This window comes from Crocodylus siamensis, chromosome 4 (assembly GCF_052110815.1).
Source record: "Crocodylus siamensis isolate JL-2025a chromosome 4, ASM5211081v1, whole genome shotgun sequence".
NCBI lineage: Eukaryota > Metazoa > Chordata > Crocodylia > Crocodylidae > Crocodylus > Crocodylus siamensis.
The window spans coordinates 147,246,624-147,267,734 of NC_143398.1; the positions used below are offsets into that span (position 1 = coordinate 147,246,624).

Genomic DNA, 21,111 nt, shown 5'->3' on the forward strand with positions numbered 1-21,111 from the left:
AGCTCCCTTGTTTCCAGCCCAGTGGCTCTAGGGCTCCAACTTCATGTTCCAATATGTCCTTCCTGGTTTTCAACCTACTCCTGAGTTTGGGGATAGGATGGGCTATTCAGTGTCTCATTCATGGGCTTTGACATGCCAGATCCCTCTGAAACAACTACTTGGCTGTTCTTCATATTCCAGTTCAAGAGACGGTGACGCACAGGGGTACCACCCTTTTTCATCCTTCTTCCCAAATAAAGCCATTTTTGTCTCCACCAGAAACTGGTCATCTCCACCAGATGAGTGGTCCAGCATCTTTCAGGATCTGATGTACCATATTGCCTCAGCCATTTAGGTTTCCTTAGAAGAAGTTAGTGAATCTTCACACAAGCCAGTTAGCGTCCTACCACATTCTAGTACAAAAAAAGTTTCTCCTTTTATTGTGGAGCAGAGGCCACAATCGATCCTGCCAAGGCAATCTGAGAAACACCAGCTACTTGCATTTCAGCTGCCTGATGAGTGAACCAGAAGTACCAGGTCATTCCAAAAGGGGGGCTGCTTTTGTATTAATACCATGCCCTCCTTTTTGGTTGTCACTGGGTGTGTCTACAGTGCAAATGCTGTGGGGTGGGTTTACCCTAGAGAAAATTACTGTAAACTCACCCCAGGCAGGCATCTACACATGCAGGGATGCGGGAGAAAATCTGCTGCTCATGACAGCAATCTGCTCCCACCCTGGCTGGCCTTGCACCCACACCCAGTCACTGCCAGAGGGAGCTGGAGGCTGCTGCCACAGCTGCCATGTTTAAAAGGCAGCCCCACACACTGCTCCTGGGCCACCTGTCTTCCTGACCTGGACCAGCATGCAGAGTGCAGTGGCAGCATGCAGCAGCTCTGTCACTACAGCTTCTGCCTGCCACACCATCGCTGCTCCAGCCCATAGCCCCAGGAGTGACATCCACCACCCCAGGTTCTTGTTCACCACCATGCTTGCCCTGCTGGTCTGCTGCAGGGACAGCAATGTCCCAGGCCCCCTGCCACTGTGCTGTTACCACCCAGACCCCAGCAGGGACATCGATGATGCACTCCTAGACACCACCTCCAGGGCTATATTTGCAGTCCTGAACCTCCCGCCCTGCTGCCTGTGGGCCACTCAGCCAGCTAGAACCGGTGGCTGCATGTTGTCCACACCACCTGGGATGATGAGCAATGGCTTGAGTCATTTCAGATCATGAGGGCCACTTTACAAGAGCTCTTCATGCAGCTCTTCCATTACCTGGAGTGGCAGGATACCAACATGCAGTGGCTCCTCCTTGCAGAGACCTGGTTGGCCATTGCCCTGCTCAAGCTGGCTATGCCGACCAGCCTCTGCTACATCAGCCAACTCTTCAGTGTGGGCAAGGCTACTGCCAGGGGGTGGGGGCATCTTGGAGGTGTGCAGCATGCTCCAGAATGTACTGGTGTACACTGCGCTTTGGGTGCATGGCACCCTGGACATGGCAGCAGGTTTCTGTGCTCTGTGCTTCCCCCAGGGCATCCAGGCCCTAAACGAGACCAACAGCCCTGTCACCTGCCTGTCCCGCAGTGACTGCCCCTACTCTGTCATGTTTCAGGTTGTCATAGACTGCTATGGTGCCTTCACAAATGTGAACGCCAACTCGGCAGACACTGCCCATGATGCCTACATCTTCTGCAACTGTGCTCTGCCAGCCCTGGCAGATAGCAAGTGCTTTGTGCCAGAGGTACCAGACCTCCGGCTAGGCACAGTGGTGGTCCCACCCCTTCTCATCGAGGACCCCACCTACCCAATCCTCATGCAGCCTTACACCAGCCAGCTGGACCCCCATCAGCCACATATCAACTGCTACCTGAGATGGACTCACAAGCTGGTGGACTGCATCTTAGGCTGCTGAAAAGATGCTGGCACACCCTCACTGTCTGCCTTGAGGTCACTGAGGCCAACATCCCCTGAGTCATTGTCACAGTCTGCTTGCTGCATAACATCTGTGAGGCCTGAGAGGAGCTGTTTCGCAAGGCCTGGGGTGGAGGAGGTGCAGTTGGGCGGAGCATGCCTGGCACCAGGAGCACCAGCTGCAGTGGCAGTGACAGTGGTAGTGGTAGGACACCTTCCTGGCCAAGGCCCCGGGTGAGCTACTCACCTAGCTGCTAAGGTACTGGGTGAGAGAGGTGGCTGTAGGATGTCTGCATAGCTACCCATAGATCCCTGCCCCACTGCGCATCCCAGCACCATGCTTACTGTGGACAGTTCTCTGAAAAGCAGTTTATTCCCCTCCACACACATTCCCCTCCTCCTCCCTCCCCAACAAGAGTCCTTCTCCCCACCTTTCCTCCCCACAGAGCCCCTCCACCACCCAACCCACTCACCACTAATAAAGCACCCTCTTCTTCATGCAGACCATGTGCAGTGGTATGTGTGCTCACCTCGGGTGGGGAGCAGAGGGGTGGGGGTGCCTAAGGGCAGAGCCTGGGGACAGGTGTCCAGCACCTGGGCCTCTGGCTCTACCCCTACAAGTGCACACACCATGGTGAGGCTGGTGGAATGGGGGCTCGCCTGGGGGGACAGCAGGTGCTGCTCTGCTGACATGCCCATCTCACCCTCCTGCAGCCAGTGGATCAAGCCAGTAGGGCCTGTGCGCAGTCCTGGCCACTCTGCAGGCAGCTCTTGCTCTGGGGCTTCACGAAGCCGGGGCGAGTGGCAGGGCTGGGCCCAGGCAGGCGGGGCTGGGTGGCAGAGGACATAGGCTGGACGCCAGGGCAGGGGCTCCTGACCTGTGGAGGTGCCACTACACTTCAGCCCAGGCCCACAGAGGGGCCTGTTGCTGGGTGGTGGGCAGCTGCCAGGGGGCAGCTGGGGCTGTGGCTGGGGGCAGAGCAGTGGACAGCACAAAGACTGCCAGGGCCAGGATGGTGTCCAGCACCCAGTGGTCCTCTTCCGTTGCCTCCACTGCCCTGGCCACTACGACAGCCCAGTGCTCCAGGACCAGGAGCCTTTCTGGTCTGCCCATTCCTTCCACCAGCCCTTTCTGCCAGTCTCTGGCCTCCTCGTGTTGGTTCCTGGCCTTCTTCTGCCAGCTCCTCGCTTCCTCATGGGCAATGTCCACTGAGCACTTGGCCCACGAGTCCACCAGGTGCTCCTCAGCCACTGTGCCCAGCTGGTCCAGCAGCTGGGTCCAGTCCTGGGCCCTGCACTGGCAGAGTCAGCACATCTGCAGGGCCCCAGCCAAGGCTGGCAGAGACTCTGATGGTGCATCCTGGCTGCAGCTGCAGAACCTACAGAGTAGGAAGAAGATCTAATTGTGAGTTTGCAACATTTCTGAGATAAGATGCTCTGTGCCAGGGGCTGTGCCTCAGATTAGGGGTCATGCATACACGGGTGCCCATAGACTGTGGTAAGTCAGTCAGGTAGGCCTTGGTCTAGGTAGCCACAGGTCAAGACCCCCATCCAGGCTTGCTCCACAGGGGATGGTGGGCTGCTGGATGCAGGCAGCCTACCTCCCCTGCCCCATTCCCAGCCTGGGACAGGCCTGGCTCCTGGGAGCATCTGCTGCCACAGGTCCAGAGCCACTCCTCCACTTCTCCTCCTGCAGGCCAGCCTGTCTCCTACACAGCTGCCAAGCCCATGGCACTTGGTTTTGTAGGGTAAGGGGCTCCTTGGCAACTGGGATGTGGAGTGCTGGCACCCCTGTCCTCCCCCCAGTGAGCCTGTCTTCCCATGCCAGCTCTGCACCCTGAGTGTGCCCCCGCTGTGAGTATCCTGGGAATGCAACAAGGAGGTGTTTGTATAGAAAGAGAGGTGCCCAACCCACTATGCCCTGCTGATCGCCATGGCACCCTGGGCTCATGTACAAACCTGACATGGGATCCTAAATTTTGATGGTGCAGAGGCCAAGCCTGCCCCACCCAGCAAACCCTCCTGCTGCCTGAAGGGCTACTAGTGGCTGCGTAATACATCCCTGCCCCGCTCAGCCGAGGAGGACATCGCCACCACCATCAATGTATTCCTTGGCATGTGAGAGGCTTTTACCCACCCAGCTGCAGGGGCACAAGCTGCTCAATAAAGTTTTACACTATCTCCCATCTCCCTGCATGCTGTTGGCTGGCGGGGGAAGCGGGGTCCAGCCACCAGGAAAAGTATGCACAGGCCAGGCAGGGAGGGGGGGAGAGGCAAAAGCGGGGGCAAGGGCAGGTCGTTCCCCCAGTGCAGGGCTTACCAGGTGGGCTTGGCAGGCATGCCTGGTGGCCTGAGTTTGTCCCTGCTGGCAGCGAGGATGTGCAGCTCCTGGCAGTGTCCTAGGGTGCAGGGATGTGGTGTCCAGGTGCCCAGGCAGGGGCCCCCTCTGGGGAGGAACTGGAGCTGCTGGCAGTTGGTGGTGCCATGGGCAGCCTGGCCTCCTAGGTGGGGCTAAGCATGTGGAGCTGGTGGAACAGGTGCTGGCCTGGGCTCCCAGAGCTGCTGGGGGAGGCCAGGGTTGGGTAGAATTGTAGGAAGGGCTCCTGGTGTCTCAAGGGGCCCTTCCCTGGTGACACATCACCATGGATGCCAGGCCACGGCAGAGGCTCAGGCAGGCCACCCATGCTTGAATAGATAGCACGGCTCAGGCCAGTGTCTTGGGGTACAAGGGTATCATCCAGCTGCCACATAAAGGCATGGACTTTCAGGCAGTCCCTGACTGGCAGTTGTGGTCAGTGATGGTGACTCACTGTGCCTGCAAGGCCTTGACCTTTATATGTCACTGGAGTGCTGACCAATCTTGCCCACGCTCCCATATGTGGCATGACAGGCACTTATAGAGGTGCATGTTGAAACATCTGCTCCACACAAACTGGCTGAGGACCTTGGCCTCTCCCCACAGTTAGATGACGTCTGTGGTCTCCACTTGGGACCAGCTGTGGCCCCAGGAGACAGTGTATCACCTCAGGAAGAATGCCAGCCTGGCTCCCTTGGTGGCTGCTGGGCTTCTCTGTGGCAGTACCAGTGCTGGCAGGTCTGGGTAGGTGCCTGCAGTGCCCAGCGCACGGACACGGTGTGGGAAAGGCAGGTGTGCAGTGAGGGTGTGCCAGGAACTAGTGGCGGGGTCTGGGTAGACTGCTGATGCTGCTCTGGGGCTAGCTGGAGCACCATCCAGTTGCTCGCAAGGACTACGTTTTGTGCCAGGCTGGGCCTGCGTGCATGGGCCCCATGTGTGATCAGGTCCGGCCAGATCCATGGAGGCAGGTCTTGGCCCAATGTGACATGCAGTCCCTGTGAGTGGTGCTGGGCCCCGAGTAACAGCCCGAGTGGTCTGGAGCTGCCCAAAGGCATATGGCCCCACACTAAGCTGGGCTGGGCCCACGCAATGTGGTACAGGCAGTGCTGGGTGCCAGGTGGCTGGGGCTGAGCTATGCTGCCCTGCGTTGCAGGGGGCAGGGGGGCTGTGCCAGGAGGGTTCCAAACGCCCTGATGGCAGCTGCTGCTGTGGGGGGGAGGAGCTGTGGGTCATGCAGGGGGCTGTGTGCCCTGAAGGGGGGCATGTGGGCCATACAGGGGGTGCAGATGGTCCGGGGGGGGGCCCTATGGCTCTGTAGGGGGAGCTGTGGGCTGTGTTGGGGGGGCAGTCCATGTGCAGTGCAGGGGGCCTTCATTCTGTGGGGAGGCAGGGGACTCAGCCCTCCTGAGTGCCCCCTGCAACAATCCACCCACAACACCCATATCCCCAAGCCACCCCCACAAACCCCTCACCCATATACCCAGCCACAGACCCCACACCCCCACACAAGCCACGTACCTCCACAAGCCTCACCCCAGCAAACCCTACACCCACCCACAAACTCCACCCTGCCCAAATTACTTTACACTTCTAAATATATCAATAAAGCACTGCCCAACTGATCTCTCTCTATATAGTGGCGTTTCATTTTAATAGCAGAAGAACATTATTTTGCGTATTTTAATGAGAGAATTGGGTTTCTTATCAGAGTATTTGCAATTTTTAAACAGGGGACACCAGCATATCTGCTGGTGAGACAACTGGTGAGATACATGCAGAAAAGCCTGTCCAGGGCCAGCACCAGGGACACAGCTGGAGGGCAGATGAGGCGGCTGACCTCGAGGCCATTTGAGGCCAAGAAGACAAGCCTTGATAGTCTAAAGTGGGCCACAGTAAAGAGCACATCTTCTGGGCAATTGCTGCCCAAAAGGCAGAGCGAGGCATCCCATTTGGGTTTGGCAGGGGTGCAGCCATGGGGCCACAGATCCAAGGGGGCGGACGCTGTCACAAGTGGCAGCAGGTCATAGCCAGACAGCAGCCCCCACTGCCAAACTGCTGCAATGGGTAGAGGGTGCAGGGGCTACTCCAGGTCAGGGTTGCTTCAACAGTCCAGTTGGCACAAGGGGTAGTGTCCCCAGATACCAAGTGGATGGGCCTCAGAAGCTCCTGAGGGCAAGAAAGAGAGCTTTGGGAACGTGAAAGACAGGGGGTGGACAGCAATACGGCACAGGTAAGGAACGGGAAGGTTAGAGACAAAAAGCCCTTTAGGACTTGGAGCGAGGGGGTAGCAAAAGCACCAGTCACAGGGCTCAAGTGCCTATATACTAATGCTAGGAGCATGGGGAACAAGCAGGATGAACTAGCGCTCCTGGTTGCACTAAATGACTACGACTTAGTGGGGCTGACGGAAACCTGGTGGGATCCATCCCACGACTGGGCGGTACATATTGAGGGCTATAGATTGTACAGAAAGGACAGAGTGGGGAAAAGGGGAGGAGGGGTTGCGCTCTATGTTAAGGAGCAATATACATCAACCCTCATCAAGACAGAATCAAAGGATGAGGAAGTAGAAGGACTGTGGGTTAGGCTACATGGGGGGCAAGGAGAAAAGGATTTGGTGGTAGGGGTCTGCTACAGACCCCCACATCAAGGGGAAGAAATAGATTTGGGGCTCCTGAGGCAACTCTCAGAGACCATAAAAGCTAAAGAGGCAGTGGTCATGGGGGACCTAAACTACCCGGACATCTGCTGGGAGACACAGACAGCAAAGTCCCACCGCTCACGCAGGTTTCTAACCTGTGTACAGGACCTCCACCTGACGCAGGAGGTACATGGTCCCACTAGGGGGAATGCCTTACTGGATCTGGTATTGGCAACGGGGGATGACATAGTAGGGGACCTACAGATCGGTAGCCATCTGGGGGACAGTGATCACCTAAAAGTACAATTCAACATAAGGCGTCGAGTGGGTAAGGTAACCAGTAGGGTGAACGTGCTGGACTTTAGGAAAGCTGATTTCAGCGAACTCAGGCGATTAGTGAAGGATGCACTGCAGAGTAGTAGTTTTGAAATGATGGGAGCCCAAGAAGGGTGGCTGTGCCTTAAGGAAGCTATCCTTCGAGCACAAAGCGAGACGATCCCCGTGCGAGGTAAAAGAGGGAAAGGGGCCAGGAGGCTTCCCTGGCTGACCAGAGAAATCCAGGGCAGACTAAGGGCCAAAAGGGGAGCACATAAAAAGTGGAAACAGGGAGAGATCACCAAAGAGGAATATACCTCTTCTGCTCGTGCTTGTAGGGAGGCAGTTAGACAGGCCAAAGCTACCATGGAGCTGAGGATGGCAACCCAAGTAAAAGACAATAAGAAATTGTTTTTTAGATATATAGGGAGTAAAAGGAAGGCCCAGGGAGGAATAGGACCCCTGCTAAATGGGCAGAAACAATTGGTGACGGACAGAGGGGACAAGGCTGAACTCCTCAACGAGTTCTTCGCCTCAGTGTTCCTAAGCGAGAGGCATGACAAGTCTCTCACTGGGAGTGTAGGGAGGCAGCAGCAAGGCACCAGACTTCCATGCGTGGACCCTGAGGTGGTGCAGGGTCACTTGGAGGAACTGGATGCCTTTAAGTCGGCAGGCCCGGATGAGCTCCATCCGAGGGTACTGAAGGCACTGGCCGACATCATTGCAGAGCCACTGGCGGGAATATTTGAATGCTCGTGGCGCACGGGTCAAGTCCCGGAGGACTGGAAAAGGGCCAATGTGGTTCCCATTTTCAAGAAGGGGAGGAAGGAGGACCCGGGTAACTATAGGCCAGTCAGTCTCACCTCCATCCTTGGCAAAATCTTTGAGAAAATCATCAAGGCTCACATTTGTGAGAGCCCGGCAGGACAAATTATGCTGAGGGGAAACCAGCACGGGTTCGTGGCAGGTAGATCGTGCCTGACCAATCTAGTCTCTTTTTATGACCAGGTCACAAAACGCCTCGACGCAGGAGGAGGGGTGGATGTCGTATACTTGGACTTCAGGAAGGCCTTTGATACGGTATCCCACCCCATACTGGTGAACAAGTTAAGGGGCTGTGACTTGGATTACTGCACAGTCCGGTGGGTGGAGAATTGGCTGGAGGGTCGCACCCAGAGAGTTGTGGTGGATGGGTCGGTTTCGACCTGGAAGAGTGTGGGCAGTGGGGTCCCGCAGGGCTCGGTGCTTGGACCGATACTCTTTAATGTCTTCATCAGCGACTTGGACGAGGGGGTGAAATGTACTCTGTCCAAGTTTGCAGATGACACTAAGCTATGGGGCGAAGTGGACACGCCGGAGGGCAGGGAACAGCTGCAAGCAGACCTGGACAGGTTAGACAAGTGGGCAGAAAACAACAGAATGCAGTTCAACAAGGAGAAATGCAAAGTGCTGCATCTAGGGAGGAAAAATGTCCAGCACACCTACAGCCTAGGAAATGACCTGCTGGGTGGCACGGAAGTGGAAAGGGATCTTGGAGTCCTAGTGGACTCCAAGATGAACATGAGTCGGCAGTGTGACGAAACCATCAGAAAAGCCAATGGCACTTTATCGTGCATCAGCAGATGCATGACAAATAGGTCCAAGGAGGTGATACTTCCCCTCTATCGGGCGCTGGTCAGACCGCAGCTGGAGTACTGCGTGCAATTCTGGGCGCCGCACTTCAAGAAGGATGCGGATAACCTGGAGAGGGTCCAGAGAAGGGCCACTCGTATGGTTAAGGGCCTGCAGGCCAAGCCCTACGAGGAGAGATTAGAGAAACTGGACCTTTTCAGCCTCCGCAAGAGAAGGTTGAGAGGCGACCTGGTGGCTGCCTATAAGTTCGTCAGGGGGGCACAGAAGGGAATTGGTGAGTATTTATTCACCAAGGCGCCCCCGGGGGTTACAAGAAATAATGGCCACAAGCTAGAGGAGAGCAGATTTAGATTGGATATTAGGAGGAACTTCTTCACAGTTCGAGTGGCCAAGGTCTGGAACGGGCTCCCAAGGGAGGTGGTGCTCTCCCCTACCCTGGGGGTATTCAAGAGAAGGTTGGATGTGTATCTAGCTGGGGTAATGTAGGCCCAGCACTCTTTCCTGCTTATGCAGGGGGTCGGACTCGATGATCTATTGAGGTCCCTTCCGACCCTAGCATCTATGAATCTATGAATCTATGAGGACAGGTTTTTAAACTGCTGGGGCCAGCACAGGTGCTGGCCCCAGGCTCTAGCTCCCCCTGGCTGCAGATCCAGATGGAGCTGCGCAGGGTCATTTTGCCCCAAGTGGCACAACTTGCCCCACACCAAAGTGCATGTCCAGTCACATGTGCTGAGGCAAAAATCCCTATCACAAATTTGTGCTGCTCCTATCTGAGACGCTGCAAGCGCACATGCCTGCATGTGTGGACGCACCCCTGGAAGCATTCAAGAAAAGGTTAGACAATCACTGGTTGGGGATGATTAAGGCATAGCTAATGCCAATGTTCTCCTAAGGATTTTTCCCATACTTCTGAGCTTTACTGGTTGCTTTCACACCCCCTCCCCCAACACTTTTCTGCTACATGTGTCAGGGTGTTTTAAAGCTTCCCTCAGAGGCACTGTGTATTGGTTGCAGCCAAATTCGGAGATTTTGACTGGGGTGGGCCAATGCTGCTAGTGGGACCAAAGCTGGAGGTTCCTGACTGGAGGGTCTTGCCCCTCTGCCTGGGGTCTGATCACCAGATCACCATATCTGGGGTAAGGAAGGACTCTTCCCCCACAGCCTTACTGGTATGATTGTGGGGGCTTTTGCCTTCCTCTGTAGTGGGGGACGTAGCCCTCTCCCTGGGATCTCTCAAGTGTATATTAATCTTCTATAGAAACTGGACATTGGCTACTGTGGTTCCCCTGCTTTACTTGTGACACATTAGGATATTGTCTTGTGTTGTCTAACAGGGTTTACAGCAGTCTTACGAGGAGCTTAAATTATGCATTGTTGGTCTGGATAGGGATGATCCTTCCTCAGGATGGGGGTTGCATTAGATGACCTCTAGAAATCCCTTCCAGCCCTGCTTCTCTATGAAATTCATTTAATTCATTAAGTAGCTTTCCATGAGGCATGGTATCAAAAGCTTTGCTAAGATCTAGATCAATTAAGCCCACTGCATTACCTTTATCCAAGAAATGTCTTATCCTGGTAGAAGAAATTATTAAATTATTTTGACATAGTCATCCTCTGATAAGTTCATATTGTGTTTTGTACCATTTTCCATTTCTGTCTACATCTTTCACTAGTCTTTCCTGCAGTTCCTGTTCCAAGATCTCACCTGCTGTTGAAACCATGCTACTAGGGCTGTTAGTACCTGCGTGACTTTTTCTCCTTTTTTAAAACATAGCTATTGTGGGCATTTATACACTTACCTTTGTCTGCTCTGACACGCTGGAAATCCAGTGTGTTGGAGCAGACACGATTAATTGCATCTGCAGAGCATGTGAGCTGACATGCCCGGTGCTGCATTACATACATCTAGATAAACAGCGAAATGCAGAGCAGCGCGCAGAAAATGGCAGCAGTGTGCTTTTGAATTAAAACAACTTTGATGTGTTTTAGCTCAAAAGTGTGCCACCGCCACTTTCTTAGTGCTGATGTGCATTTCATGCTGAAAAGCACTAGATTCTATCTCCATTTTGTCATTTAGGCTGTTAGGCACAATGGCTACTTAGACAACCAAATGGACAACTACTGCAAAAGGGGTGACATCCTCACCCCTACCCCTCTTCCATGCTGCATTTTTTACTCTCTCAGGGGTGGAATGAAGGGTTATTACAAAAGGTGTTCTAAAGGGTTTTCAGGGTCTTGAGCAGGGTGGAATGGGAATTCACTTAGGCACCTAAAACCACTTGCACATCTCATAGGTGGAATAGAATCTGCCCCTGATTATTTCTCACAAGCATTTCTACTGTAACATCTAGAACTTACATAGCCTTGTTTCTTGTTAGTACAGAGACCTCTTGGTAGGAAACTTTTTAGTTAACTGATTCACAAATATCTGCACACTATTATTATGTGCAGTTTTCAAGCTCAAGTCTAGATCAGGAAAAATTGATGCTTCCCATAATTGCTGAATTTCTACTGATACTGAAACCTCCCAAGACCTTATAGAATCATAACCATTTCCAAATCTGAATTTGGTCATCTATAATAAACCCCCAACCTGTAAGACTCTCTGAAGTCTTTTATATTGTTCCTTCATGATGTGATTTTTCATTCAAAGGGATTGTGTTTTGTCTATACCAGCTTATTCTATTTTCCCACAATCTACTACTTGACTGATGCGCAGTGCTACCCTAGCACTTTTATTCTTGTTTCCATTCCTCTCAAAAAGGTTGCATCCTTTAATATTCCACTACTATTCTAGCATGGCTCTATTATTCCTTTGTGTGATTTAGTGTCGTGCATCAGAAGCTTCTCCAATTTAGTGCTGAGACTTCTTGCATTGGTATATAAAAATAAAGTTATTTCCATCTATCTCTTACTTGAGTAAGGGATTAAGGCTGGTCATTATAGGGTGTGTCTATACCTGCAATAAATTTGAAGTAGACTTACTGTGAAGTAAAAACACTGCGCAGGAAGCATATAGGGGAGCAAGTTTACAGGTACTCCCTCTCGGAAGCAGATTTGCTCCTAATGCGAGCAGCCTGGAAAGGGATGCTCCCACCCGGCTCTGCCCCGAGACAGCAGCCAGGGGAAGTCCAAGGCTCCCCCTGGGTGCTAGCCCAGGGGCTTGAAAGGAGCATGGGGTCTCCTGGCAAGGCCCTGGGAGATTGCTTCCTGCCCTGGCAGCAGGGAGCTCCTGGTCTTGGGTCTGTGATCAGGGGCAGGGGGCTGAGAAACAGCTGCAGGAGGAAGGGGCTGGCAGGTCCCAGTCCCCTGTCCCATCTGCCACTGGGCAGATAGCAGGGGGCTGGTGGGAGAAGGGGACATTGTCCCAGCCTGAGCTCTGCTATCGGAGCCTTCCTCAGCAGCAGGCAGCTCCCAGGGGCAGGGAGTAATAGCCCAGTCCCAGCTCTGATCATGGAACTGGGGCTGGGAGTTCCCAGCTGCCGGGGCAGGGGGACATCATCCCAGTCCGGGCTGCATCACTAGAGCTTGCCCCGACAGTAAGCAGCTCCTGGGGATAGGGAGCAATCTCCTTCCCCCTACTACCTGGATGACTGGGAGCAAATTTGCTCCTGGTCAGCCATGTACATGTGCGAGTAGACCTGTTTACTGCACAGTAAGCATCTTCATGTGTGGGTGGTGATACTTACTGTGCAGTAAATTGGTCTACTGAGCAGTAAAGCATCTTGTGTAGATGCTCCCATAGATGACCAAATTTGGATTTGGAAACGGATACAGTGCAGTACAAGGTCTTGGGAGATATCAGGTTTGGTTGGAATTGTGTGACCATCTTATTTATACTAATGACTTGTGCTAATGCCTATGACCACCCCTTTCACACTTTGATGCCCTTCCTTTTTGGGCCACTTCCTTATTTTCCAGATTACCATCCTATTCAATGCTTATCCTCAGTGTGGAGGTTTTTAGAACGCTCCCAATCCTGAGTTCCTAAAGCTCTTGTAAGTTGGACCAGCCCTGATCCCAAGTGGCTATTTCTTCACTTATACATGTGGAGCCCATCCCTGGACAGAAGCTCTTTATGTGTAAATGCCTGTCAGAGGTCATGCATCCCAAAACCAGAAGCTGACTTTCAGAAGCTCAAGAGGCTTGTTCTTGAGGCCCTGAGAGGCCAGGATCTCACAGGGAGGGGAGTTCACGATGAGAGGTTGCTCCCTAAAAAAGTGATCCTTAGGGAAGTTCATCCCAACCCGTAGGAAAGGTGATAAAAGGGTTCAACAACCCCCTTGGCTCAACAGGGAGCTCACAGACCTCCTACATCTAAAAAGAGAGGCTTACAAAGGATGGAAGATAGGAAACACTACTAAGAAGGAGTATTCTGCACTGGTTCACACCTGCAGGGAGCAAACTAGGAAAGCCAAGGCTGCAACTGAACTCCAACTGGCTACACAAATCAAGGACAATAAAAAGTCCTTCTTCAAATATGCGGGGAGTTGAAAGAAAAACAAGGGCAACGGTTGGACCCCTGCTAAACCAGCTGGGACAGCTGACTACTGACACCCAGGAAAAAGCCAATCTGCTCAATGATTACTTTGTGTCCATTTTTCACCAGCCCAAAGGGACCACCCCATGCCTAACGTGATGCGGGATGACCAGGGTGAGGGTGAACATATACCCACCATTGGCGTGGATCTTGTGAGGAAGCATCTTGAGAGGTTGGACCCCCCCAGATGAGCTGGCCCAGATAGGTTGCACCCAAGAATGCTAAAGGAATTGGCAGACATCATAGCGCAGCCACTAACAAGGATATTTGAGAACTTGTGGCACTCAGGCCAAGTATCTGAAAATCAGAAAGGGCCAATGCGGTGCCTATCTTCAAGAAAGGGAGGAAGGAAGACCTGGGAAACTACAGGCCAATCAGTTTGACCTTAATCCCTGGGAAGATTTTGGAAAAAATTATCATAGAAACCATTCTTAAGAGGCTAACAGAAGGCATCATTCTCAGGGACAGTCAGCACAGGTTTGTTGCGGGTAGATCTTGCCTGACCAACCTCATTTCCTTCTATGACCAGGTGACCTATCACCTGGACAAAAGGAAAGGGTTGATATCAAACATTTGGACTTTAAAAAGGCCTTTGACCTGGTGTCCCATGATGTACTCATGGAAAAACTAGGCAACTGCGGCCTCGACTACTTCATAGTTCAATGGCTGGGGAACTGGCTCCAGGGTCGGACCCAGAGACTGGTAGTTGACAGAACTGAATCAACATGGCACTCAGTGACTAGTGGCATCCTCCAAGGCTCTGTTCTCAGACCTGTACTCTTTAATGTCTTCATAAACAATCTGGACACTGGCATCAGAAGCAGACTGGCTAAGTTCACTGACAACACCAAACTTTGGGGAACAGTGTCCACACTTAAGGATAGGCTGGTGATCCAGGCCAACCTTGATAAGCTTGCAAGGTGGGTGGATGAAAACCTGATGTCATTCAATATGGAGAAATGCAAGGTGCTCCACCTCCAGAAAAGAAACCTGCATTACACTTACAGGCTCGACAATGCTATGCTCACTAGCACCATGACCAAAAGAGACTTGGGGGTCATGACTGACCACAAGATGAACATGAGCCACCAATGAGATACCACAGCTGGTAAAGTGAGCAAAACTCTGGCTTGCATCCATAGATGCTTCTCAAGCAAATCCCAGGATGTCATCCTCCTGCTGTACTTGGCCTTGGTGAGGCTGCAGCTGGACTACTGTATCCAATTCTGGGCTCCACAATTTAGGAAGGATGTGGAGAAGCCTGAGAGAGTCCAGAGGAGAGCCACATGCATGATCAGAGGGCAGGAGAACAGGCCTTACGAAGAGGGGCTGCAAGCTATCAGACTCTTCAGCCTGGAGAAGTGCAGGCTCAGGGGCGACTTGGTGGCAGCCTATAAATAAATAAGGGGTGTGCATCAGGACCTAGGGGAATACCTGTTCACCAGAGCACCCCAGGGAATGACAAGGTCCAATGGTCACAAACTGCTGGAAGACAATTTTAGACTGGACATAAGGAAAAACTTCTTTACTGTCTGAGCCCCCAAGGCCTGGAACAAGCACCTACTCTGGACACTTTCAAGAAACATTTGGATGCTGCAGCAGGCAGCTGGACCCAATGATCTTACAAGGTCCCTTTCAGCCCTAATGTCTATGAAATCTATGAAATCTCTCTTCTTATAGTTTCATAGTTGTTAGAGGCTGGAAGGGACCTTACAGATCATCAGGTCCAGCCCCCTTGCACATGGGCAGGAAAGACTGCCAGGATCAAATAATCCCAGGAAGATGGGCGTCAAGATGTTTTTGAAGATCACCAGGATGGATAACTGTACCACTTTTGGGGGGAGCCTGTTCCAAACCTTCGGCACATGGCTTGTAAAGAAGTTTTTCCTTATGTTTAACCTGAAGTGATTTTCAATTAGCTTGTGCCCATTATTCCTTGTCCTCCTCTGGAGGGCCTTGGTGAATAGATGCTCCCACAAACCCTGATGTATGCCCCGATATACTTATAGGCTGCAACCAAGTCCCCCCTGAGTCTTCTCTTCTCCAGGCTGAATAATCCCAAGTTCCTCAACCTCTCCTCATACATCTTGGTCTCCAGGCCTCTAATCATGCGTGTGGCCCTCCCCTGGACTATCTCTCAAGCTTCTCCACACCCTTCTTGAAGTGTGGTGCCCAGAACTGGACACAGTACTCCAGTTACGGTCTCAACAAGGCAGTCTCTTCATGGCAACCTTTTAAATATTTGAAAATTGCCATTATATTCCTATTTAATTTTCTTTTCTCCAAATTAGACGTATGCAGTTCTCTCACCTTCTACTCATATGGCTTGTATAACAACCCCTTTATCATCTTTTTTGCTTGCTTCTAGGTCCTTTAAAGTTTCTTGATATCCTTTTTAAAATGCAAAACCCAGAATGCCATACAGTACTCTAGACAAGGCCTGATCAGTGCTGAGTAATAGTATCATAGAATCATAGAAGTCAGGACAGAAGGGACCTCGTAGATCTTCAAGTCCGACCCCACCACCTGGGCGGGAGAAAAAGACTAGACTCAAATGAGTCCAGCCAGGTACGCATCAAGCCTCTTCTTAAAGATTTCCAGGGTAGGAGCCAGCACCACTTCCCTTGGAAGTTGTTTCCAGCTCCTAGCCGCCCTAACTGTGAAGTAGTTCTTGCGGATGTCTAATCTAAGCCTACTCTCCAATAATTTGTGTCCATTGTTCCTTGTTATGCCAGGGGGTGCTAGGGGAAACAGTGTCTCCCCCAAACACTTCTGGTCCCCCCTAGTGAGTTTATAGACAGTCACCAGGTCCCCCCTCAGCCTTCTCTTGTGAAGGCTGAACAGGTTCAGGTCCCGCAGTCTCTCATTGTAGGGTCTGCCCTGTTGTCCCCAGATCATGCGGGTGGCCCTCCTCTGGACCCTTTCAATGTTGTCCACATCCCTCCTGAAGTGTGGCACCCAGAACTGGACACAGTACTCCAGCTGTGGCTGACCAGAGTCGCATAGAAGGGGAGGATCACCTCCCTGGCTCTACTTGAGATGCACCTGTGGATGCATGACAAGGTCCGGTTAGCCCTGCCAACCATGACCTCGCATTGTCGGCCCATGTTCATCTTGGAGTCAATCATGACTCCAAGATCCCTTTCTGCCTCCGTGCTCTCAAGAAGGGAGTTTCCCATTCTATAAGTGTACTGCTGGTTTGTACTGCCTAAGTGCAGCACCCTACACTTGTCAGTATTGAAACGCATCCTGTTTATGTTAGCCCACTCCTGTAACCTGTCCAGATCTTGCTGCAATCTTTCCCTCCCTACTAACGTGCTCACCTCACCCCAAATTTTGATATCATCAGCAAATTTAAACAGGTTGCTGTTCACCCCGTCGTCCAAATCACTGATGAAGCAACTGAACAGCACAGGCCCAAGGACCGAGCCCTGGGGGACTCCGCTGCCCACTTCCCCCCAGGTTGAATATGACCCATCCACCACCACCCTCTGAGTATGACCCTTGAGCCAATCTGCAATCCATCTGACTGCATAGGCATCAATGCCACAGTTGCCTAGTTTTTTAATGAGGATGGGGTGAGAGACGTACTTTACCTCTTTTACCAGTGGCAACACGTATGGGGTGCACGTACACACTGAGAGCACTGGTGCACCCTGTGAATGGCCACACTTACCACTTAGGTGATGGGCAGGGGGGCCAGGTGGGAGCACTGGTGTCCCCTCTGCAAGCGCCAGTCAATTGCTGCAGCCACTCCCAGAAGCGGTTGCAGAGATCGGCCGCAGCCATCAGCAATCGCGGGATCAGCTGCAGGGGTCCCCTCTGGCAGTGAGATTAGCTGTGGGGGGACCACCCTTGGTTGACGGCACTGGTTGCAGGGGGGCACATGTCCCCCATGACTAAGGCGGCACCAGCTGCCCATGTCTTGTACTTTATATACAATCGTCTTGTTAATGAAAGCTAAAATTGTGTTTTCTTTTTTTGCCATTGCATCACACTGCTGACATATATGGTAAGTCTGCGATGCACCAAAACCCCCAAATCATTTTCAGCAGTTCTGTTGCTTAGGCAGTTATACTCCTTTCTGTATTTGTGCATTTGGTTTTTCTTCCCTAAGTGTAGTATATCACATTTGTCTTTAATGACTTTCATTTCATTGTCTAGTGCCCAGTAACCTATCAAGATCCTTTTGAATTCTAATTCTGACAGATTCAGAACAACGCCCCTCTGAGACCCCACTTAAACCTTCCTGCCGTTCTCACCTTGATTGATTTATACTTACTCTTTCCTTGCAGTTATTCAGCCAGGGCACATCTACATGCATGCTTTAATGCACAGTAGATTATTTTACTGTGCATTAAAAGGTTGCATAAAAAATTGACATTACACTAATGTGCAGTAAAATAGTCTACTGTGCATTAAGTTTCACCAAAAAAGCATGCAAATGCACTACTGTGCATTAGTACTACTGTGCATTAGCACAGCATAATGCATGTTAATTTAGTACTTCACATCAGAGGTACTAAATGCAATGCTCATTAGAAAAGGCATATTAATGCATGTACAGCTGTGCCCCAAATATGTATCCATTAGTCCATCTCTGTAGTCTAGGAATATTAAGTTGTAATACTGCATTCAAACCTTTTTAATTAAGTTTTACCTTAAATCAATCATGCCGAGAGTATATGGATAGGTGTCTTTCTAGTACATGTGTAACTTTAAATAAAGAAACAGTCCATCCAATTTTTTTCTTTACATTGCATTCAAAAAGCCCATTTCTTATATTTCTTATATTCATTTACTCTCTGGCTTGACCACATTATATCCATAACCCCGCTACCTTCTCTAGAAAAAAGCATCTTCCTGTCAGCAGACTCAAATTCTCCCACTGACTTTTTCTTCCTTCTTTTTCTGATCTCTTGTTTACCACTGTGATGTCACTCAGTTCATTAGGCATGATGACATCACAGAGTCCATTAGGATGGACTCTATGGTCAACAAACTCCAGAAGCCTGGAGATTCTCAAAAACGTTTTCCTAAGGTTTGCTTTAAGGAAAAGGAAATCAGGACAAGGAAAAAAAGGAATAAAACGTATCTTTGCTCAGTCTGGGTACATAGTAGCATGTGAAAAACAACTTTGCTTGGACTCAGTCAAGTGCCTGAGGTTTCCAGGTTTCCTCTCCACGCTCCATTGCTCCTACTCTGTATCCCTTCTCTCTCTTTGCATCAGTCTTGACCCTTGTCCTCTCTTTCTTACTGGCAACTTGTACACATTATCCTATCAGGCTTTGATGCCTTGGATGGCTCTAGGCATTATGATCATCACACATGAGAGGATTTGTAAGAGAACAGGCCATGGATCCAAGCCACACCACACTCCTCCCTAGCCCATACTTCTTGCATTAGATCTTAGATAAGTAGCTAATTGCCCTGATAATTTCTCTCCTACTACCTTGTTAAGACTCTCCATATCATCTCCTTTTACTGGGTTTTTGTCCAGGTTCTCCTGCTTTTTATTTACACCTCCATCCCATCATTGAATCTGGTTTAGCAAGTATATATGCAAAGATGTCCTTTTGCATCTCTGCTCAGCAGGTCTTCTTTCTGCAAGGAAGCCAAAGCACTGCAGGTAAAACCATCTGTGCAACCCTGTGTTGATCTATATCTGCTTCTGCTTGGACCTTAACCCCTGACAGGTGGAATACAATCTGAGCTCCTGCCCCTTCATCCTTGCACCCAGCATTCTCTAGTCACATTTGATTTCATCAGGGTCACCCCTTGCAGGAGTATTAGTGCCCATGTAAATGAGCTGTTTGAGGTAGTAGGCAGAGGGCTGGGTGAATATCAGCAAGCCTTTAGAAACATCTCAGGTTCAGGCTCCTGTTAAGCAGCAGACTGCCTCAGACAGCAAGTTCAGTTGGTAGATAGAGGCCTCTGTGCTTTGCATGAGGGTGTTACCAAACACCATCACTCTTACCTTCATCTTGCAGCTGGTGCCCTTAATCCTGCCAGCTTTGGGGGTGCACAGCTTTGCCTCTTCCACCAGCAGAGAAAGCTCAATTCCCTTGCTTCATCTTTTATTTGCCTTCATAGTTGGGAGTCAGAAGTGATCAGTTGTCAGCTTCCATCCTCCAAAGCATCCAGTTTCCTTGTTCTTTGATGCTTTTCCGGCAAGTTCTCTTCCACAATTTTGGATGACTGCTTGTGCGTTGTGTCACAAAGCGTGTCATTCTGTTTTCTGCCTAGTCATCTAAATGGTCAATTTTTGGTCCTTTACATGGTATTTTTGGCATTTATATACCCAGATGGAATTCTGTTCCTTGACACCTAGCCCTGGGCATATGGATGACTACATATGCATTCAGACTGGGCATGCTCAATAGTAGCGCAGGCACACTGCTTTAGACACCTAAAACTAAACTCACTAAAATCTGCGTGATCATGGATTACCATGCTTAGACTCAGGAACCAGAGGTTGGAGGAGGCTCCCCATCTTCTCCAATCCCATAGCTAAGTGGCTAGGACAGGGGTCTGCAACTTACGGCCCGTGGAATTGGGGAGCTTTAGTGGCATTCCTGCACCAGGTAGTTTTCCCCATGCCATGGCCAGGTGTCCTAGTGCTGGCCAGCATTGGCCCTTAGGGACCATGACCCCAGGGAGATGGGAGTTCAAGAAGAGTGGTTGCTTCTCAAGGAAGCAATCCTCAATGCACAAGCTAAATCTATTCCAACACAGAGGAAAGGCAGCAAGAAGGCACAGCAGCCCTCCTGGCTCTCCAGGGACCTAGCGGACCTCCTGCGGCTAAAAAGGAAAGCCTACAAAGGATGGAGGACGGGATTCACCTCCAAGGAGGATTATTCTGCGCTGGTCCGGTCCTGCAGGGAGCAAACCAGGAAAGCCAAGGCTGCAACTGAACTCCAACTAGCTTCAAGCATCAAGGACAACAAAAAGTCCTTTTTCAGATATGTGGGGAGCCGGAGGAAAAGCAAGGGCAACGTTGGACCCCTGCTAAACCAGATGGGGCAACTGACAACTGACACCCAGGAAAAAGCCAACCTATTAAATGGGTACTTTGCGTCAGTCTTTCATCAGTCCCATGGGACGCCCATGCCTGCTATGGGACAGGGAGATGCGGGTGATGGGAATCCCCTACCCTCCATAAATGCTGACCTCGTGAAGGAACACCTTGAGAAGCTGGATACCTTCAAGTCAGCCGGCCCTGACAATCTGCACCCCAGGGTACTCAAGGAGCTGGTGAGCGTCATAGCCCAGCCCCTGACACGGATCTTTGAAAACTCCTGGTGCTCTGGTGTAGTGCCTGAAGACTGGAAGAAGGCCAATGTGGTGCCAATCTTCAAGAAAGAGAGGAGAGTGGATCCGGCTAACTACAGGTCCATTAGCCTGACTTCTATCCTGGGGAAGATCTTAGAAAAGTTTATTAAGGAGGCCATCCTTGATGGACTGGCCCAGGCTAACATCCTAAGGGATAGCCAGCACGGGTTTGTTGCGGGTAGGTCTTGTTTGACCAATCTCATTTCCTTCTACGACCAGGTGACCTACCACCTGGATGAGGGAGAAGAGATTGATGTCATATATCTTGACTTCAAAAAAGCTTTTGATCTGGTATCCCTTGATCACCTCTTGGCCAAACTGCCCAGTTGTGGCCTTGGCTCCACCATGATCCGCTGGCTGGGAAACTGGCTCCGTGGTCAGACCCAGAGGGTTGTAATTGA

At 51.1% G+C, this 21,111-nt stretch overlaps 1 protein-coding gene across 8 annotated transcripts in view; it reads right to left on the reverse strand.

Moving 5' to 3' along the window:
• The window catches only part of LOC149866753 (rap1 GTPase-activating protein 1-like), a 119,876-nt gene that overhangs the window by 10,930 nt on the left and 87,835 nt on the right, over positions 1-21,111 (reverse strand). For 4 of the 8 annotated variants that reach the window (XM_090044106.1, XM_090044107.1, XM_090044105.1 and 1 more), the window contains one exon: positions 2,366-3,270. The exons of 2 other annotated variants lie outside the window; for them this stretch is intronic. In XM_090044106.1, coding sequence (XP_089900232.1) covers positions 2,957-3,270 — 314 coding nt within the window. In that variant the 3' untranslated portion in view covers positions 2,366-2,956. Of the gene's footprint in view, positions 1-2,365; positions 3,271-18,830; positions 18,983-21,111 lie in introns of those variants that run through there. 2 more of the 8 variants (XR_016441945.1, XR_016441944.1) reach the window with 1 other exon arrangement.